General features: G+C 37.9%; 1 protein-coding gene across 2 annotated transcripts; it reads right to left on the reverse strand.

Moving 5' to 3' along the window:
• Positions 1 to 679: 679 nt before the first annotated feature.
• Positions 680 to 21,519, reverse strand: LOC5568560 (vam6/Vps39-like protein). Of its 2 annotated transcripts, none has more exons than XM_001652337.2 (6): positions 21,329 to 21,519; positions 3,314 to 3,591; positions 3,050 to 3,253; positions 2,465 to 2,986; positions 1,491 to 2,401; positions 680 to 1,433 (listed from the first exon to the last, which is right to left on the reverse strand). In XM_001652337.2, exons 1-6 carry the CDS (start codon positions 21,396 to 21,398, stop codon positions 737 to 739), a joined length of 2,682 nt encoding a protein of 893 aa, XP_001652387.1. In that variant the 5' UTR covers positions 21,399 to 21,519; the 3' UTR covers positions 680 to 736. The 2 variants fall into 2 exon arrangements, with proteins under 2 accessions (XP_001652387.1, XP_021705144.1); XM_021849452.1 differs by lacking the exon at positions 21,329 to 21,519 and adding an exon at positions 20,633 to 20,728.
• Positions 21,520 to 21,884: the final 365 nt, after the last annotated feature.

The raw sequence follows: 21,884 nt of genomic DNA on the forward strand, positions 1-21,884 counted from the left end.
ATAGTACAGCTAACTTACAAAATAATCTGTATAATTTATTGAAACTGTTTGAAAATGGTTCGATTTCCTGTTTTAACATGGTTTCTACAGATCGTTCAACATTTGGGTAGCGTTCAACAATTAGCGAATTACCCTATTCATCAGGTACAACTTTGCCGAAGATCGTTTTCAAATCAGACACCTTAGTAATTAGTTACTGATTTATATCCAGTCACAAATTCTTCAGCAGTGCTCATTTAACTTCTGAACAGGCAACATTGCTGCACCTGGTGCGAAAGATAGCACACACAAATCATGGCTACTATGTTTTACTGCATATATCCAGTGATGCCTGCAGAACAGCCCAATAATTATAGCCAAAGTTCTACATTGCATTCAAAAATCAATAACTAATTACTGGGGCATTCGATTTAAAAACGGTCTTCAGCAAAGATGTAGCTGATTATTGTATCTCACAGAATCAACATAGTTTTAATCCCCAAAAGCACATGGGCAAACACAATGACCGATTGAATGAATTGCTAGCTTTTCCCATAGTAATTCCCATATAAACTTCAAGGGGCTTGTGCAGTCGCAGTTTTTATCCAAATGAGCTCAAATTTTGGGAGGACGCTCAGGATTGGATCTAGAATCGAATGAGCGGTGTGGAGCAAAAACGATTTTCTGAACCACTCTAATATACAGTAATTCAAGCGTTTATTTTGGAATAATGTAATATAAATACATCTTGAACGGCTTAAATCTTATCCTGACATGAATAATGCACAATATTGCCCTCCGGTGTCCGCACAAACGCACTCTGGTAGCTGAACTTCTTCTTACAGACCGGACAAACGCTCAGCTCCGTCACCAGGAAGTGCTTCGATTCGTAGTGAATTTTCTGCTCGTGGGTTTGCAAGTGTTCCGCGTAGCACAGCCCCTTCAAAATCTGTGTCTTTCGCTTCTTCTCCAGGTGATGGTTCAACGCAATCTCCAGGAAGTTCTTGATCGACATCAGTGGAATGTTATCCGGCAGAATTTGCAGCACCGCGTACGGATTGATCTTTTCGGCATTGATTTCCATGATGGCCAGGACGGTATCAATGTCCGGTTTGAGACATCGTGGGTGCAACTCTACGTCGCTGTAGGGTGGATTCGTCGGAGGTGTAAGAATAGTCTTGATCAGGGTAACGTAGACGTCACAGCTTTTCGGATCATCAGCGTCGTACATCTGATCACAATACTCGACGGCTTTATCGAAGTCTCCGAGTATTTGAATGAAAATGGCCAACACTTTTTCGTGCTTTCCCAGGCGCCCGAGAATGGTAGCACGTGCTTCGAACAGATCGGTATAAGGAAAATCGCCCAATACTTTTTCAGCGTGATAGTACTTGGACTTCTTCAAGAAAGTTAACAACTTGTTGTTGATCGTATCTCGAGCAGTTTTCTTTTGGCTGAAATAAAAAAAAAACATAACTATTATGCTATACAAGATCACTTCCAACACTTACACATCGTTTTCCACGTCGACATCGTTCTTCAGAGCGATCAGCTTCTCCCGGTATTGCTGAATCAGAATATTGTGAAACAATGCCTTTTCCTCGTTCCACACGTTGATGATATGTTCCAAATAGCGAATGACCAGTCCCTTGTGATCCTTCAGCAAAAAGTCTAAAACTTCAGCTCTCGGCAGACTCTCAACCTCTGGGACGTCTTCAATGAAAATTTTCAACCCATCGTCGGGATGTTTCTCCAGAACCCAACCAGCGAATTCGAATATCAGAAACTTGTGTTCGTTACCCAAGTGTTGCAGATACTGAATGGTGCGATCATGGCCAAAGAGTGTCGATCCTGGCACATCAGCTTGACCTTGTAGAAGCTGAAGAGCCCGTTTGTGTTGACCTTTAGTTTGATAGAGAATGATCAATTCGACGTATTTATCGTACTTCTTCAACACTCGTTCGGATTCCTCGAGATAGCAATAGTTCATGCGCAGCACTGAGGCCACCATGGAGTCGTTGGTCTGTAGGTAACACTTGAGCAACGTTGTGTCGATGATCGAGAGCAATGCGGAAATATTCTTCCCAGCGGACAGCTTCGAGTCTGCTTTGTTGATCAAATCCTGTCGCAGACTGTATCGAATTTCCGTTAGGTAATCGATCAATGCTAAAAGACCATTCTCAATGTCCTTCTCATCAAGAACCGGTGCCGGTTTTTTGGAGTATGAGCTTAGTTTATTCTTGCCACTATCGGGTAACAGATCGGGAAACAGTCTAATCACATCGATTGGATCAGTGTTTAATTTAGCGAACTCCTTCATAGAGTCCCGGAAATATTTGTTAACGAAAAGATTGTAGGCATGACGCGTTTGAATTTCGTTGACTTTGGTTGCTTTAAATTCTGGGCTTTCGTCGGAGATGTTCTGAAAAAAAATGTGATCAATTGTGCATAAACATCATTTTCCATGAGAAATTTCCTAACTTACCGTCAATTGCAATGCCAAATGGAAATTCTCTTCCTGGAGCAAATGCTCCCGTTGCTTTGATATATCAACCGCTTGTATGCGCCACAAATGTGAAACTGACGCCGCATACAAGAGGCCTTGCTTTCCGCGAACCAAGAATCGTGCCTTGTGCAGCTGTGGAATGGTCTGTATCAACGTTCCCTTATCCGACATGTCCACGTTGTCGAAAACTCGCACCTCTACACCGTCCGTCACCAGCCCTACAATGAACGGTTCATCCCAAACCAATCCCTGGAAGGGTTCACTCCAACTCAACGACTTCAAGTTGCGTGTGTCCTTTGTCGTCAGCAGAGATGCGTCCGGTTTCATCATGCTCGAAACCTTGTCTTTACCATCGTTTGTATACTTCTCCGTGTAAACTGTGACGAGATACTCATCTTTGGCGACCGCAAAAACTCCATCTTCGATCAATGAGATACAGGGCTCGATGGATTTCGATGAACTCGTTGGAAACAGGTCAATTTTACGCGGCTCTCCTGATATCTGAAACTCGCCATGACTTGGTAATTGACTTCCAAAAAAATCCTACCATTGTCAGAAACTTACATCGTAGATCACATACTCGGTTTTGAACCCAACGCAAATGCAATTGTTATTCCACGCGATCGTCTTCGGAACATCATTCAGGTCAATATTCTTATCGAAATCGATCAGTTCACTGTGTTTCCAGTAATAGCATTGAATCTTACGTTTAACCGCTACGCACAAACGACAAACCAGAGCCAATTCCCCCGTCAGGGATTTCGATTTCTGGAACAAAAATAATCGATCAACTTCTAGATCTTTCTATCTCAATACCCGAATCCCTACCACGACATCCAGCGCGAAAACGGAAGCACCCTTGGTCTTCTGGGCCGTATGGATCAGTGGGAATCCATGCCTGCTGAAGTCGTTCACGTTGACCACGCCATCCGACAGACTGAAGATCAGTTTGTACTCGGGAATGGCCTCGATCTGCGTGATTGGCTTCTTGCTGAAGTTTTTGTCGTACTGCAGCAGTTGCATCTCGAGCTTGTTCGTTTCCGGGTTGGGTTCGAACGAGTACATCAGCAGGTGACCCTGGCGCGTTCCGAGGATCAGTTTGTTCTCTGTGAAATGCGCAGAAACCAGTGAGGAGCCGTTTGAATGTTTCAATTTTTAGGAATATCAGAAGTACCCCGTTTCTGCCCTCCCTTTTTGAATAATTATAGATTATTGTGAGTATTGTTTGATCCTTCGACCTGGTTGCTTGCTCCTGCGGGGGCGGGCGACGAGGCCAAGATCAAACATGTCACGCGTCGTTCGCGTACCACGGTGGAATAGTATCGTGGATCGCGTTAGTAGTGTTTGATCCTTTGATCTTGTCACTTGCTCCTGTAGGGCGAGTGACGAACACTTGTTCGACATTCAATGCTTTTATCGAGTAATATCGCGAATCCGGTTAGGCGCATTCATTTCAAATTATATATTTATCGTTTACCAAAACGAATCCTTTACCCAAACCATTCCCATATCCAAATTCAGAGTGTCTACTTATGGAAGTGCAGAGGAGAGGACTCCTCGGCTTCCATAAAGCAAGTAACACGTCAACATTTCCCTCCCATCCCTGAATTGAGCTGCATTCGGACGCAGCCAGCGCCGTTATTGTTTGTTATAATAATGAGAACACCAGTACTTACACATTGAGGATGCTAAATACTGATCCCGAGTAGTGCCTGTTAGTTCCCTGTGAAACATTGGCGTAGCTATGATTTTTTTCTGGAGGGGGCCTAGGGGGGGGCTAGCAAATATTTGTTTTACAGATGTAATGTCATTCACAATAATTACGATTTTCACAAATTTCATAGTTTTAACAGATTTGTATTGATTTTTTTATTTCTTATTGTTATATTTGTATCAGCAATTTTCGCTACAAAAAAGCTTCATTATTTTTGTAATCCAGTCAAAAATCCTTCAAGAATTCTAGCAAAAAAAACTCATCAGATATCCTTTGTGATTCTTCCACGAACTTTTCAGGTATTCAACCATGTGCTTTGATGAGATTCCTCTGATAATTCCTACGGAAATTTCCCCATGAATTATTTTCGTACTTTTCAGTACTTTCTCCAAGAAATCCCTTACCAGTTTTTACTGAGTTCGTCCTGGGAATCCCAAGGAAAATCATTCCCAGATTTTTTGATCTCAGCAGAAAATTTCTCTAACAATCTCTATCGAATTGCTTAAAAAATCTCTTGAAGAGTTCTGCCAGAGAATGCATTAGAGATTCTTTTAATCATTTCTCCTGAAAGGTCTCCTACGTACTTATTACATTTAAATTGCAATTGTTAGTATAAAGTGTTTATTAATAACTATTTTTAATGTATTCGAATCCTCTGAGCAGAATCTCAAAAGAGAAACTTCAAAGTAGATTGGAGTTTCTTGTACCTTTTAATTCCACCCTAAATGCTTATCTTTGACAGATACGCGTATTTCGGCTACCACTTGCAGTCTTCTTCTGTGTCAGTTACTCGTATCCCTTATTAATACGAGTAACTGACACTTTAGAAGACTGTAAGTGGTAGTCGAAATACGCGTATCTGACAAAGATAAGCATTTAGGGCGGAATTAAAAGGAAAAAGGTACTCCAATCTACTGTTCATAAATAATTTGTTTAGAATTTTTGGGAATAACTGAGGATTTTTTCAAAATATAGTACCCAAAATTCTAGGTTTCTCACCAAAAATGTCTTCAAGATCACTAAGCCAGTAGAGTAAAGTGGGGCAAAAGTTCGAGTGGGGCAAGAGTTTCTTTTCAAGATTTCTAGCTCAAATCAAATCAAAACTTAGAAATGTCATGGTGGTTCGAATGCTATTCAAGTAAGAAACTTTTACTCCAAATATCATAAAAATCGATTGAAATTTGGAAAAGTTATGGCTATTTGTTGTTTTTCGACGTAAATATTGTAATATTTGGTCAAATTTTCGATGCATGGAACCATATGAAGATAAAATATTTTTCAATATTTTATGTAAGGGCGTTTCTAGGCCTATCATAAGGATGCTTTGACGTGTATTAGTTTTTTCCATAAATAGTTGGAATCAATTTTTGGCCCATAGCGGGGCAAAAGTTCGAATCTGCGGGGCAAAAGTTCGACCTATGTATAAACCCACGGAAAAATTTTCAAATTTCCTGAAATCTACATATTATCTTCAAATTTAGCGAAATTTGCCTGATCGTGCGAAAAGTGTCACAAAAATTTTACATTTTCACTTAATTTTGCGAAAAACTGCTATTTTTTGGATGTATTACAATTAACCCTGTTTTGGGCATTTTTTGATGAAAATTTAGTGTGTATTTTTCGGCACACATAAGTTTACGGCTGGTATAAAGTATGTCTGGCATAAAAGTATTGATATTTTGTGTTTTAGCCGACGAGCTTTTGCCCCACACTAGATTCGAACTTTTGCCCCACCGGTGGGGCAAAAGTTCGTTTAAGACAATCAATTTTAAAACTGTTATAACTAAAAATGGGTAAATATTTTGACACAAGTTTGTTCAGCAAAGTTATAGCCAATATGTTGAAGGTTCGCTGTATGGTATTTGTTTTGTTTCATCTGCTTTTATTTTCCTGGAAACTTTGATTATACCACTAAGGTCGAACTTTTGCCCCACCTTACTCTATTCATTCTACGAATTCTTGAGAGAGTTTACCAACAGTTTTTCCAACTTTGCTTTTGAAGTTCTTCCTAAAGTTTCTTTACATGAAATCGCAGCTAAAATTATCCAGACTTCCTGCTAAAAAATTGATTGACTCTTCCTAGAGTTACTGTAAGGATATAATACTGTAATATTCCACAAGAATTTCATGAGCAATTGAACGATTCTTTTGAGAAATTCTTGAAGAAATTTTTCATAAGATTTATTAGGATTTAGCATTTTTTTCTCAACTTCTCAAAAAATTTCTCCAAAAATTCCATCAAGTATTATTTTTGGTTCTAGAAATAACTCCATTTTTCGGAATGGTAATCTCTCGATTCTTCCATAAATAACATTTAAAAGTGTATCCGCTCTCCAGTTTTTTTGGTTCAAAAACTACTCCCGGAATATCTCAATATTTTCTAGGGATTGTTTTACAAAATCCTCTACGAATCACTTCATACCAGATTTCTAAAGAAACAAATACAAAAAAGGTTCAAAAGAACTTTCTTGGTATTTTTTAATAATTGCAGCTTAAATGTTAGTTGGAAAATTTACTACATTCTTGTCGTAAAATTCAAGAATTTAAAATCGTTGAATTTCTGAAACTTGTTGACAATCTACCTCACAGAAAAGCTGCACTACAAAAATAATTGTATTTTTTTTTTGTTCGTCTTTTATAATATAAAATGATTATTGTTAAAACGGATGGAATTTTTACTGAAAGTTTCATGATACTATGGTGAACATACTGATTCCTACCTTTAGAAAATCAAAAAAAAACTTTTTTGGAGGGTCTATTAGCGATTAACAAATTAACGCAAAAATATTACAGGTGTTTTTTTAAGAACATTACCGAAGATGTGTTGTGGTAAAATTCTTAATTTAAGATTTTAATAAATTGAAATATAAGGGGAAACTTTTGCATTACTTTGAAAATTTGATGAGGATCTTCTGATGGACTTTTAGGAATCAGGAACTATACGTATAAAAATACTGCAATCTTTCAAAACTCATGATTCATCTTATATTTAGATTCTTTAAAATGTTGCTTTTTGGCGTATGGAAAGATTTTTGTACGAAGTCATGCGCGAGGACGAAGGAAGGGTTAACTACAAAATGTTGAAGCAGGTAGAACAATAGATGGGCAATGGCACAATGAAAGATAATTTATAATCTTACAACCTCTACAATTAATCTACGAATAAAACAAATTTCTTAATAAGGTCCATCAAAATCTTCTTTAGAAATAATCATTGAAATCTATCCTTCCTTGACTTTTGGTTCTCTAGAATCCACTCTCGTATCGCACAAAAATTCAAACAAAGAATATAGATTCTGTCAATAATTGGAAAATTATTTCTAAAGAAGTATTTTAAGGAAGATCAAGACAAAAATCTTCAATAATATCTTAATATATCTCTTCCTTCATCCCAGTTATTTTGCTAATTGTTTCTCTAAAGATTCCTTTACCGCAATGCTAATTTCGGAAGCAAAAGTATTCCGGGGGGGTTTTAACAAATTTCCTCTGAAAATTCGGAGGCAAGAGACAACAACAATTTTCTTTCTAATTCTTAGATAACCCGGAGATTGAAAGCAAAATTTCTAGAAAAAAAAACATAGAAGAATTTTTGACGCAATTCGAGCAGTTTTTTGGAAACATTTCCTAAGGACTTTTGATGAACTTCGCGAAAGAATTTGTAATACATTTTTTGGAAAATGATATAAAGAAATTTACAGAAGAATTTCTAATACAACTTTCAGCAAATTATCTCAGTGTCAGATTAAACAGAATCAATGTTTCTTTGTTTTGGAAAAAATGCGAGGAAAAACTGAACTTTTGAAAAATAATTAACATTTTTTAGGTAAAACCCGGGAAAATTTTCCGGAATCAAGCCCCACAATTGTATTTGACTAATTTCCAAGAGATTTGCAAAAGGTCTGAGGCCACCCTTAAATATTCCTTGAAGAATTTGATTTTTTATACTAAAATTCTATAAAGACCATCGAATTTTTTTGAAAAATTTGTGTTGGAAATTAATCAAAAAAATTATGAAACAATAAGTTGTCCTGGAAAAATATAGTTTAGGCAATTAATTTATTAATGCAAAAATAATTAATAAATTGAATCAAAATCAAAGAGAAATTGATTGCTGAAATAAAACACTATGGTCGGTTTTGTTACATTTTTTTCATACCAGGTTAAGCTTCTGTTATTCATCTGAAGGAAACTTGGCCATGCCGGAAAGTCTTGAAAGTTAAGCCTAATTTTTTGACAAAATTCCCTGCTTTATATTGTCTGAGAAATTCCTTTAGTAATTTCGCCTTGTTTTTTAATTATTTGTTTTCGGACACTGTACGAGTTAAAGTTCATTTATGGATTTCTTTTATGAATTCTTTTAAGGGAAATCTTCATCACCGGACACCTCGAGAAGGGATTCCTCCAAACACATGAGAATGCAGTGAATGTTCTGCTCTATGCTGAAACAGCATTATTCAGAAAAATACGAATTTTGGGAATCAAATTTCCAGGATATTAACCCTTTTTGTACCACGGTATTTTTTTGCAACAAAGATGTCGAAAAATTGCACTTACCGCATATCACAAGAAGCTAGTTCTAATAGTAGCTATTCTATCGACAGCCGGACGGTTAAGCTTTCGGTTGTCGTACGATTCACAGAAGTCAGAACTACCACGCTGATGTTGTTTAAGACAAGCGAGGTTTTCGCACTATAGTTGTACAACATAAAATAACGTAAAAATTCAGAAGATTTTGCTTCATGCTAAATTGTTTTATTTTTTCAAATTTTTATTTTTATTACCATCGAAAATTCTGAGGGGGGGGGGGTGGATGATTCTGGAGGGGGCCAGGCCCCCCTGGCCCCCCCTGTTCCTACGCCAATGCTGTGAAAGTGCAGCTGTTCTTGCAATAACGGAGTAGCATCTGCGGGCGGTCAATCATGCTCATGCTCATGCTCAATTATAGAATATTGCGTTTGTATTATCCAACAAGAAAGGAGTTGTCGTAGATTCCTGATTGGCTAATCCCATAACTTGATGACCATCATCCTGCAATTGAGCTAATAGCCTTGTGCCTTTTGAAACATCTCGGAATTCCAAAAAGGGTGTCACAATGGCCGACATGTGCCTCTACTCACGATTTTAAAGGCACTAAACTGAATAAACAGTTGATAAACGTTTATGATCTTCTTATTTTAAGCTTTTTGGTAGTGCATAAAGCCAAAATACAAAAGTGTTGTTGGATGCTTTCTCCGCGAGATTTGTGCCTTTTAAATTTTAGTGCTATCTTAGAAGTTGATTCTAAACTGTTTCACCATAAACGAAGGACAAAACAAATCCTACATATGGTGCAGAGCTACTTGGGCACTTCCATGCTTCACTTTGTCTTCGGGGTTTTTTCTCGGACGAATTGGCTGAAACTATGCAATAAGAAGCGCTTTAGTGAGCCCAACTGTCGAAGTGAATCAAAAGTGCCAAGAATAGGATCCGGTTCCCTACAAACGCAAAATAAGTTTGGCCGTTAATAAATTCGAAAAGGAAAGAAAACGGCGACATCGATGTCCTACCTAGACGAAGAGTCAGCCGACTGTGCCAGCGACAAATGCGAGCTCTTCGCTGCACAGTTCCAAAGCGCTTTCAACGATTTCGTTGCTACGCCATCGCAAGTTCTTGTTGCACTACCCTATTAAACATTTGACAGTTCAACAGCCGACTAAATTTGTTGAAAAATCGGTCGATTGTTGCACCGACGCTTATGGAAGATTAACACAGGGATCAACCGAATATCACCCGATTTAATAGGGTGGGCCGACGCAATCCTACTAAATAGGTGGATAAATCGGTATTTTAAGTAAAATCCAAGCAAGTTGACCTACTAAACATCAGATTTCCTCGGTCACCCGATTTAATCTAGCGATTAGTCAGTTGATCGCTGTGTTAATCTTCCATAAGCGTCGGTGCAACAATCGACCGATTTTTCAACCAGTTTAGTCGGCTGTTGAACTGTCAAATGTTTAATGGGGTAGATGATACTACCCGTGATGCCTTCAGCTATGAAATGTTTTAAATCTCTGAACGGAAAGTAGCAAGAAAGATAACCTGAAAGATAGCTGAAGTCTTCTTATACTCCTGGGCCAGACGGAATTCCACCAGCGCACTTAAAAGCAAAACGTAGCGTGAGTAATTACGGTGGTATTACTTCACTATGTGTTTGATCAAAGTTATTTGAAATTATCATCAACAACTCCTTATTCAATAGCTGCAAACAGTGCATCTCCAGTGATCAACATGGTTTCTTCCCGAAAAGGTCGATCGTTTCTAACCTCGTTGAATTTTCAACGCAATGCATGCGAGCGATCGATGTTGGTAGACAGCAGGAGGATGCAGTGTATCTGGGCTTGAAGGTGGGATTTGCTCGTGTTGAAACGGAATCTTTCTACAAAAACTTCATAAATGTGGCACAATGTTGTGCAAAACTCAATTTCTCACAACTCAGGCTTGCGATTTTTCATGCGTGAGTTGTCAATCACGCAATTAAAAATATCATGGATTAAAAATATCATGGATGAGTTGGCTCCCCTTTTTGACTCATTGTCTCATTTTTCTACAGTTAATTCACACACGGCAATAATTTCTTGTTAGTCTTGTAAAATGATAGTAATCATAGTAATCCTTTCTAATGTAAACAACCATATTCGGGTTTCAAGAGTTTTGGCCGGGTTTTGCGACTGGATGATTTCAGGGCTGGTAGGAAGTCACTTTTAAGTGACTTGGTCACTTTTTTCGACCTGGTCACTGAAAAGTCACTATTTCCAACAAAAAGTCACTAAAGTCACTTTTTTCAGGAAAATGGTCACCAAAGTCACTTTTTTTTTGTGATCTGATGATAATGAAATTTAAGGCTGGGTTAGCTTTTCAAACAAAAACAACAAGAAACAGATTTTTGTTATTATAAAGACAAGAAAAGTGTGATTTTGAAATCAAAGTGTCAAGATTCTTGACTCAAGAAAAGTAGAGACTCCTGGCTAACTATATTATTATTGAATCCTTATTATGGGGAGGTTCAGCCCGAGACTGGTTCATCCCCGCCCTTCCAGCTTACTTTTTGGAAGAATTCAAGTGAATATTCCGTAGACATTTCCGATAGAAAAATTTAAAAATTTCGTTGGAAAAACTTTGGAGAACATTCTGGCAAAACTTAGAAAGCAACATTAGGATAAATTTGTTGTCCGAAAGATATTATTAAATTTTGGCAAAAACCAGAACCAATATCTGATATGAGTAATCTATGGCTATACAAGAAATCCAAAACCAGGTTTCTGAAAATCAACATCATCAAAACTCCTCCGGAAGATAAGCCAGAGACGGCTAAGAATAACAACCAAAATAAATTATAAAAGTTTGTCAGAAATTCGTCCAGGACTTCAACAGCAAGTACGATTTTTTTGCTGGAAATCATTTCAGATATCACATCAGAAAATCCAACGTGGCCGTGCGGTTAGTGTGACCAAGCTTTTAACCGCATGGGGGCAATATGAACATACAGGGCAATATGAGCCACCCCGGTTTTGACCTCAAAAACAGTGTTTTAATGTCTAGTGTCATTAGGATCTGCTAAAGGATGCCTCAAATAGCCACCACAATAAAAACCGTAAGAATATTCGTTTGAACACTCAAGATATTTACACAAATGTACAAATTTGTCCTTCGCCATGAAAAGCTTATAATCTTGGCAGTTTTTAATTAAGCCTATAAGACAATTATATTTATAATTCTGGTAAATTTTATCAATCCATTGAAACTTCTGATCATAATGAACAGTTCGTGATCGAAATTAGATTTGTTCGTAAACAAAATTATTGAAAAACAATATGTTATTTTCAAGATGAAGGGGCGGGGCAAAATGAGCCACCTAGATTTAAGCAAAACAAGCGATGTTTTGAACATAAAAATACATTGCCTAAATAAACTAGATTATTTTTTTACTGCAAAGTCATCTTTATGCACCATAACAAGTGGAACACTTTACTAGAAAATATGTTGAACCAAGTATCGCAATTTAGTACTAGTATAACATGGTCTGTTTACTATTTATTAGGTATCTTTAAAAAATAAGCCGCTAGAATCAATAATTTCAAGCAGAGCTAATACAATTTCCTTTCCAATAATGTACTTCACCACTAACTCTTCTCTATACTGTTTTAAAAAAAAATCATTCGATTGAATGAGGTGGCTCATACTGCCCCGTAGGGTGCCTCATAATGCCCCATATGGTTGGTGACCATGTAGAAAAACATGGTTTTCCAAAAAGTTCCTGAAATAATTTGCAAGTTGATGTTAACATTAATTATCGACGTAACATGGAAGATAACATTTTATAGTACAAGTCACTTGCATTTAAACCATATTTTTTGCTGTTTTTCTATGCATTCCATGATGTTTTCCTTAGGCGGCCCATATTGCCCCGATCACCCCTACATGATTCCATAATGAATGATAGAACATTGTTGGACGATAATAATTAATCAACAGTGTTGTCAGTGGCTATTCTCTAACCCAAAATCCACCTGTTCATGAATTTCAGCAACAAATATGTGCTTTCTATCGTTTACTGTTTACTTTATAATTTAAATGTGCAAAATTCAGGGTCGTAGATCAGATAAAACGTGAGGTTACGAGTCGCCACTGATTAATGTGATTATTTTCAATAATTCATTTATTGCAGTGGCGATTCCCTAACCTCAAATCTACCTGTTCCACGATTAGAAATTCTTGATTTTTAGCAACAAATTTGCATGTAATGAGTAGAGATTTGTTAGAAAGGACGATTTCAATAATTAACTTTTTGATTTATAATCTAAATTTGTCGAAATAGTCATTTTTAGAGTCGTAGAACAGGTAGAAAGTGAGGTTACGAGTCGCCACTGATTTATTGAAATGCTGATGAAATTCTAATTCTTTATATACGACATTCAACTAATTTGTTCTTTTCTCGAGTTCGTTAATAACCAATTGTGTTCTGGAGTTATTCTTTATTTGGATTCTTTATTTTACACAAAATTCTGCCACAAATTTAGCATGAGTTTCTATTTTTCGTTTGTTTTTGAACTTTGAATTCTGTCCGGAATTTTTCAAATTTTACTGAAATTTATTCTCAATTTTCACCACAATTTTGTCTACAACCAAACCTTTTTCCTCGATTCATTCCACAGCTTTGTTAAGAAATGCTTTAAGTAATTCATTTTGCATCACTACTTCAAAATCTTGCCAGTAAGTTCATCATGTACAGGAATTTTGTTTAGAATTCTATCACGAGTTTGTTTAATTTTTTTAAACTGAAACCAGAGATATAACATAGTAACCTTATGTTAAGCTAATGTTCGTCTCTTAAATAATGATAAATGAAATCTCGAAAAAGGTTATCTTTTTGACCATTTATAACAATCAAGTCTTATCTCGGACAGATAACTGTTACGAAATATTTGAAATTACTGCAGTTCTCTACATTCTAGATTCGCCTAATATGTAGAATGGTTAATATTCACTTAGACCATACTTTCATTTCTAGTCATTTCAATGACTAATACTTTCCCTTTATCTAACACATCGAAAAAAACCTTGGAGGAAAGGAGATAGTTTTCGTCTGGGTTCCAGGACATGTCAACATTGTCGGAAATGAAGCCGCCGACGAAGCAGCCAAACGAGGACGAATCAGTCGACCCCTAAAAGAAGGAACCCCGATAGAAGATTTAGTTGAATGGTTCAGAAATCTCGTTTATTCTAAATTTCATGAAGCATGGCTGGATGAATCAACTGAAAATCAGCTTAGAGTCATTAAGCCTACTACTGCAAAATGGATCGACAGATCAGCTCTTGCAGAACAAAAATGTTTATTGTCAGTGCAGACATAATCAAGAACGAACACTAACTTCGCTCAACTATTTCGCGCGACCAAAACGTCGCTGGTCGCTGGCGAGCTTTTCATGTTAGTGCTCGAGCGAAACAGGCTATTTCAATGCGTCGCTGAAGCACTAAACTGCAAAGCGCTCAACAGTCCAGCGACGCGACAGTTGAGCGACTTTGCAGCGATAACTCGGATGCACAATAACTAGTTGTCGTACAGTCCACGGTGTACTATATTTAAGAAGGTGATATATTCCGAAAACTGACAGCTACTTGACGACGTCATTCCTATCCACCTCGAACAAATTTTCAAAAAAATTGATCTAGTGGTCCGGATGGTATATGGTACGATAGGAGTGACGTCACATGTTTCCAACCAAACTTGATGTTTACATCAGTGAAGAGCCTGCCTTGTTAATTTTTTATGCCGTGGTACAGTCGACTCACCAAAGGTCACATACTCGATAAAACATCACCTCTAGTCTGCAGCATGTGTCAAGAATAGAACAGCATAGAACACATTCTAATCCATTGTAATCAGTTTAAAAGTCTAAGAGACAAAATAGGATTAGCTAAATCAATGAAAAACATTTTGAAGAATGACAGAAAATCAGAAGGAAAGTTATTAGCGTTTCTCAGAAGAGCAAAATTGTTTGAATTATTGTAAATAATTAAATCTTTTTTAAGAGGCAAATTAATTCAATAATTTAAAGCCTCTATAATAAACGCAAAAAAAGACTAATACTTGTACTTTTCAAGTCACTTTTAGGCCACTTTTTGGTCACTATTTGGTCACTTTTTTAATCATTTTGGTCACTAAGGTCACTATTATTTTGCTGTCTGACTGCTACCAGCCCTGTCATTTTTACGGTTAGAGTTGATTGAGTTGATTTCGCATCAAAATCTCAAGCGTGAGATTTACGAAAGAGTTTTCTAATGATTTTGCTCTATCGGGAGAGCGTATTGATTGACATTTGAGTGCGAGTCTATCTACACTGATGTGGCGTATCTGATAGCTTCATCGATTGATTTGAATTATCTTTATGCGTAAGGCTCAATTGAGTCAAGTTCATCTACAAATTTATCCGGAGTGCAACAAGGCAGCAATCTTGGGCCTTTGTTGTTCTCGCTATTCATCAACGACGCATCTCTAGTCTTACCGCCCGGGACCAGACTTTTCTTCGCCGATGTTTGTCGGCTCCTTGGATGACTGCCATCACCTGCACTGCCGTTCTACGCATATTTGTCCCGCGGTCCATAAGGTTTACATAGAACATGGGACAAATAGGTGTAGAAGGGCAGGCTGCAGAGATTGTGTAACGGTCAGCCTCCTGGACTTCTCTTTTTATAAAGTGGGATAGCTTAAGCGCCACTCCCGAGGGAGACTATCCACCAAGATTAGGGTTGCCCGACCGTTGAGACCTTTCAGGGGGAATAAGGCTCAGTTTTCCAGATTTGGACGGGAAGTAAGGTGGCTGACTAAAACGGTTCGCAGAAGTTCCACTACTAATAACGACTTCTGAATATAACTATCAGAAGCTTGAAATCGATCGTCGGTCGGTGACAAAACAGCGATGACGGTTTTTATCATCACTGGCCAAGTCTACAAATTCCCTTCGGACCAAAATGTGTCCGAATAAAAAGTTGCCCGGTTGGTTTCGGAGCCAACCTCCCCAGTAAAATAACAAAAGAGAAAATTACAGGCGAAACACGAACGACATGAAGAAACCTTCGACCAACTTCACTTCTACGGGACCTCAAATAACATTACATGTTCCAATTTTCATTACCCGCAGTGTTTATTGAAACATTTCGTCCCTTCTGCCATAAAACGGAACTTTCATTTGAGCTTTTTATTTCATTTCTCCTACTACAGCGAAGTGTTCATTTCTCTCTTTCGCCTATCGCTCTCTACTCTCTTTCTACCTTTCCCTTCTACGGTCCCTGACTACCTATCGTGTGCTTGGCTTGGTGTGGTTTATGTGCAAATTACTCGTTTGCAAAGCAAACGCAAAACGGTTTCGTGCAATTGAACTTTTAATTCACGGCTCGCATAAAATATGCCGTGTACGCCTCGCAACGGATGACTATGTTGCGGCGTAAAACGAGTCACATGCGCATGGACAACTACAACATACAAAATGAGTACTCACGACCTTTCTTGATGATGACGGCGCCCGCTCGACGCATGAACGGGAAGGGGGTGGCGGTGAACTCTTCTCCTGTGCGCCGGCGGGAGAAAGCGGTTTGCTTCCAATCACTGCTGCTGCTCGTCATGGGGGTGAACCGATGGTCATCTAGCGATTCATCGATGCTGGCGATGACGCGGCACGTGCGTTTGAGTTCCGCTGGTCGTCACCAACGGAACGGAAAACGTGCTTGCTTGGGCGATGAACTCGCCGATATGCCCTGCCTAGGGCGCGTGAATTGACGGACGGCCCTCTTCCGGCGTGCTCCGGGGAAACTTCGGAAGCTGACGGTGGGGTCAGAAATGGCCACTGACGATTGGGTTGTGGTGTGTCGGGCGTTTTGGCGGCCTTGGCCACAGATCTAAATTAAACACCTTTGCACATTGTGCGTATAAGCACATAAACTCTACATTGAAAATAATTGCACAAATTACCTTTTCTGGACACAAGCTACACACGATAACACACCGCCGTTATTACTATTTTGCACACAACAAATCTAGCTATCAACTAAGGGAAAGGAATTTAATTAAAGATCCACTGATCGAACGAATATCATGTCACATCTACCTTCTACACAACACCACGGCGCGAAACAAATATTGGCCACTCCTGCCTCTTCCACAGATCAGTTCAAAGTGATCTTGTAAGACTTGTGAATCCTCAGATCAAGCGTCATATGATTAGTTTCGTCACCGGAAATCACGAACGTAAGTTCGTGATCCCGAAAATCGCTCTCCCGCTCCCAACAGTCATATTCGCGCATTTTCGCTTCTCATTTGGCTCAAAGTTTTATATATTTTTATTCTATTGTAGTTTATTAATGATTCCAACAACGATAAACATTTACGAAAATAACTTAACGACATGCTCGTTACAATTGTTGAATGCTTTCGAAGCGTGGTGTTCACGAAACTGCATGAGGTTGATTATTTAATAATGCCTAGTTATATCGTTTAACCTAAAGCGGAAATCTATTCGTTTTCAATACACGTTTTCTGGAGCAGCACTTGAACGAGTACAACGTGTTTGTGATTTGGACGTTTGGGTTGTTCTTAAGATAACAGAAGATTTCAGGAACGCGCTGTGTTTAAGATCACTCTACTGCGCTCTAATTCGTTCGATTCTAGAATTTGTTGTTATAATGTGGTGTACGTTCAACGCCAGCTGGCTAGACTACTCGAATGGATCATTGAAAGTCGCTCATTTGACACTCACCATCAAAACACCGCCACCGTATATGGGATTAACCATTGTGACAGCATTGCTGTTCTGTCAAACACACAAGACTACGGTGGCGCTATCTATGCATTTCATAGTGGCCGTTTTTGGTTATTTTAATGATAGAAAATTCCGCGCCCTCAGGAACCTTCCTTGGCGTGGTCCCATTATCCTGCCTCCCTACGAAGGCCGCTATAGTTTATTGGGGATTGATAGGTACTTTGGAGTATAGGCGTTGTATATCGCTGTATAGCTTTTGTAGCCAAGCTACTTCGAGGAGATATCTATTCGCCATTCCTTGTGGCTGTTTCTCTGATCTACGCTCCGGAGCGGAATATGCGTATACGGATTTTTTCAGTATCGGCAGTCGGAACACTTTGTACGGACAGCATGATCCAACTAGATATATAACGATTTTAACATCGCTAATGACAACGTTTCGTAATCGATAGGCTAAATACTTTAGACATAGTTAAGTGTGCATTTTGTGTAATGCTGTCGTTTGTTATTTGTTTTGTTGTTAGATTTACTTATTTATATTCATTAAGACAAATTTTATGTCAGATGCATCAAACACAAATAATATAAACCGGTTGAGGACTACTGCAGTTTGTCAAAAAATACACAATTATATCGCGTAATTGGTTTTGTTCATTTTAATATTTGGCCGTTGTCTTCGATACCTTTTACTTTTTTCAATAGCAAATATTAGACCAGAACGCAACGACTTATAGTTAGTTTTTCTTGTTGAAGTTTCGTAAGGGTCGTCCAGCACATATTTAGCATCGCGATCCGTTTTCTCGTTTCCTATTATTTCTACATGACTGGGAATCCACATAATTTTAATGTTATTTCATATTGTTTGTGCACCCAACATGTTTGCTGTTGGATATCAACTGAATCGCTTCTTTTAGAGCTGCACATTCAGCTGCATATATGCATATATGTCGTAGACTCGCTCTCTTATAATGTTTGGTTCACATACCACATTGTATGCACAACGTATTCTTGCGTTATAAACCATCCGTATTTTTTTAAGTTTGGTTTGAAATGTCTTTTTTCATGATTGCTGAAGTTGCTAAAAAATTTGCTACACACTTAGAATAAATCACCAATGTCGATAATTTATTTACCGAAATCTCAACAGCTGAGTCGGTAAACGAAAAAAAAGTACCGAATGGTTGGTAAACTGTGATTTGCCATGAAGCGTCGAAAATTGCTGAACGCTTCGGTAAATTTTAGGTCCACCTACCGATCTATAAGGTAATTCTCGCATAATCTGTGATCTCACCCTAAAAGCCATTGGTAACCTAGTGTGTAGCTCCTTTGTTTCTAAGCAAATGAATGGATCAGGACGAAAACTATTATCCACTGGAACAGTGGCGCAACCAAGGGGGGTTTTGGGGGTCAAAACCCCCCCCAGAGCCAACAAATTATGAGGTTTTCCAAGTCTATTTTTGAAATGCAACACTACACATCATACAACTACAGAGCAGTAACATAGTTTAATTCGTATTAACACTGGGAATGTCAGTGTTTTCACAGTTATTTTTTCTAAGTTGTAAGCTAATCAATAACAAAATTATCTAGCTTTTCTATCCAAAACAAACGGAAGGCGTTGTGTCTATAGTTTGTCAAACCTTCAGATATATTGATACCTTTCCAGTGGTGCAGTATACGAAATATCAAAATTCTTATAGTTGCCTCAGCATTTTGCTAAATTTGGCGACCTTGAAATCATACAAAGTGCATGAATTTTTAAAGATTACCGAGAAGAAAAATTTTCTATTGAAGTATTTAGCTGCCGGTGAAAGCATTTTGGCCCCATTGGGAATTTCGACAATTTTTAGATTTTTGAAGTGTGGATAATGGGCATTATTTTTATTTTTTTGTAAATCGTGAAAATAGAATGTTATTCAAAAAGTGTTGGATAACTGTGACATGGATTTGTTCATATGAAGTATGGATGCATGACCGTCCTATTACAATAATAAATCAAACGGATTACAAGTCATCTGAAAACAAAGTTCAATTGTCATGTTGATCATTGTAAGGTGTTATCACAATTCGACAATCAAATTAAAGCAGAACTCATTTTAGACCTTCGGCCTCAATTTTCTAAATTGTCAATTCTTTAAGATGTCACAATGAGTTTTCTACCGGCAGTTGAGTTTTGCAATGTTGATGTACTTTCGACCTACTGCAACAATAGTGTCAATGATTTATGTTGCAAATTGCTGTGCTTAAAGATTATACTTGAAGTCATTCTCATTGTAGAAAAAATGTAATGCGTATAAAAATCAATACATGACAAACATATAAGAAACAACATAGAAGAAGAGCGTATGAAAAGCATCACGTTAATTTATTGTAATATTTTTTAATGCATTTTGCTATGCAAAAAAAACATACTCAAATTAAAATCGATTCAAAAAATATAAAAAAATATCTGCTCAAATTTTTTTTTAGAATTCGCAAAACCCCCCCTAGAACCAAATCCTGGTTGCGCTACTGCACTGGGAGATAGGTGAGTATCTTTTCTTCATCGTAGCATTGTTGAATAACGTGTAAATCCATTCGTTTGCTCGGTAACAACAAGCTACACACTCGGTTACCAATGGCTTTAAGGGCGAGATCACAAATTATGCGAGAATTCATCAAAAATGCTATTCAATCCATCGAAAACAAAAAAAAACTTATCCATCTGATGCGATTTGTATTAAAATATTCGTTTATTTCTATATTCATTTTACACGATGTAGTATAATATTTCAACCAGCGCCACACGTTTTGGCAGTCCTCTCATTCCAGAGACGACTCGTATCCTCACTTTTTATCTGTTCTACGAATCTAAAAATTGTTAATTTGGCAAAATTTGATCATAAAGCAAACAGTAAATTATTGGAATCTTTCTAACAGATCTATTCTCAATAGATGCAAACTTGTTGCTGAAATTCAAGAATTTCTATTCGTGGAACAGGTAGATTTGAGATTAGGGAATCACCACTGTCTCATTCCGATTCCGACCTCCATGACGCACGTTGAAAGAGAAGTGAACGTTTGCTTCGGGAAAGGAAACACCAACGAAGTTATGGAAACAATTGTCTCCATTTTCTAATCACGGAACCGAAGGATACTTACCAACAGTTTGGATGTCGATGAATAAATACACAAATTTCGTAACCCATCGCCTTCATTGCGCCTTTCAGGAGGATTGCGTTGCACTCAATATTTGACAATTTCTGTCGAAAAACATATGAAGGACGGAGTTGACAGTTCCAATTTACTGATGGTTCAGTAATATTTTACCGAACTCTGGATCCGTTTGACAGATACTTTCGGTGAATAAAATTACCGTACTCGTTAAAATGGGGCATCACCGATATACCGTAGATTGATTTACAAATCTCGGTAATCTAGCAGGTTATTACCGAGACAACTGTAATTTTTGAAATTACCGGTCTGTTTCGGTTAATTGCATTACCGAACTCTGAAAGTCTGTTTGAAAGTGTAGACATCTCTACAGCTTTTAATGCTTTGTATTTTGTGATGTTTCAAAACAAAACTTACTGTTCAAAAAATACAGCCCTTTCGTTCACCTCTTTACATCACTGCTTTTTAATCGATGCAAGTTCGTACTAGGTGAATATTGATTGTGAGAATGTTTCATAGTTTACACTACATTACCTATAGAGTTCATTGAACAATCGAAAAAAAAGAGTAATATATCGGTTTCAACATGTTCAATTCGTCCCCGGTAATGTTATTGATAACATAATCATGAATCACCTACTGGCTCCTGGACAAATGATAGTCATGGTTTTCACATCTACTCACCGAATGCCGTCATCGATTCGATTTGCACCTGAATCTTCTCCGGCGGATAAAGTACGTACGCTTCGTGCATTTTCTGTCGATCCAAGTTACCGTGCTAAAAATCACAAATTATTCAGAGTTTTATCAGCTTCCCGTGCGATTTGTTGATTCTGGATTTGTTTTGATCGAAGTGCAGTGTCAAAATATCGCAGAAAGGAACGCCCCTCAACACACGCACACAGTTATAAGGAGCGTGTAAAGTCTACGAACAGCTGATTGTTGCGTGTGTAGTAGTTGCATACATTTCACGTGCATGTCATGCAACACTTGGGAGTCGTGCGACAATGAACTGTTCTTTCTTGAATCTGGGCTGGACCTGGGACCTGTATCCGGTAGAAATCAAGACCAACATTTATTTATAATTATTGTTTTCTCGGGCCCCGTGCGTCGCAGCTTATTTGTGAATAGTGCGCTGTGTTCATAAAAAATGTAAGAATGCAGCGCCACACAAAAAAACTGATTTCAAAATGCGGCAAGTTGAGACGCGCCTAGTATTCAGTTACTCCACAATATGAAA

Source organism: Aedes aegypti, chromosome 3 (genome assembly GCF_002204515.2).
Source record: "Aedes aegypti strain LVP_AGWG chromosome 3, AaegL5.0 Primary Assembly, whole genome shotgun sequence".
NCBI classification, from domain to species: Eukaryota; Metazoa; Arthropoda; class Insecta; order Diptera; family Culicidae; genus Aedes; species Aedes aegypti.

Bases quoted from the DNA above. Each gene is read 5' to 3' on its own strand.
- LOC5568560 (XM_001652337.2), bottom strand. From the start codon at position 21,398: ATGCACGAAGCGTACGTACTTTATCCGCCGGAGAAGATTCAGGTGCAA. The intron at 3,592-21,328 runs GTGAGTAGATGT...CGCATTTCACAG, and splicing joins CGAATCGATGACGGCATTCG to AGAACAAACTGATCCTCGGA. The intron at 2,987-3,049 runs GTAAGTTTCTGA...GGCGAGTTTCAG, and splicing joins CCGAGTATGTGATCTACGAT to ATATCAGGAGAGCCGCGTAA.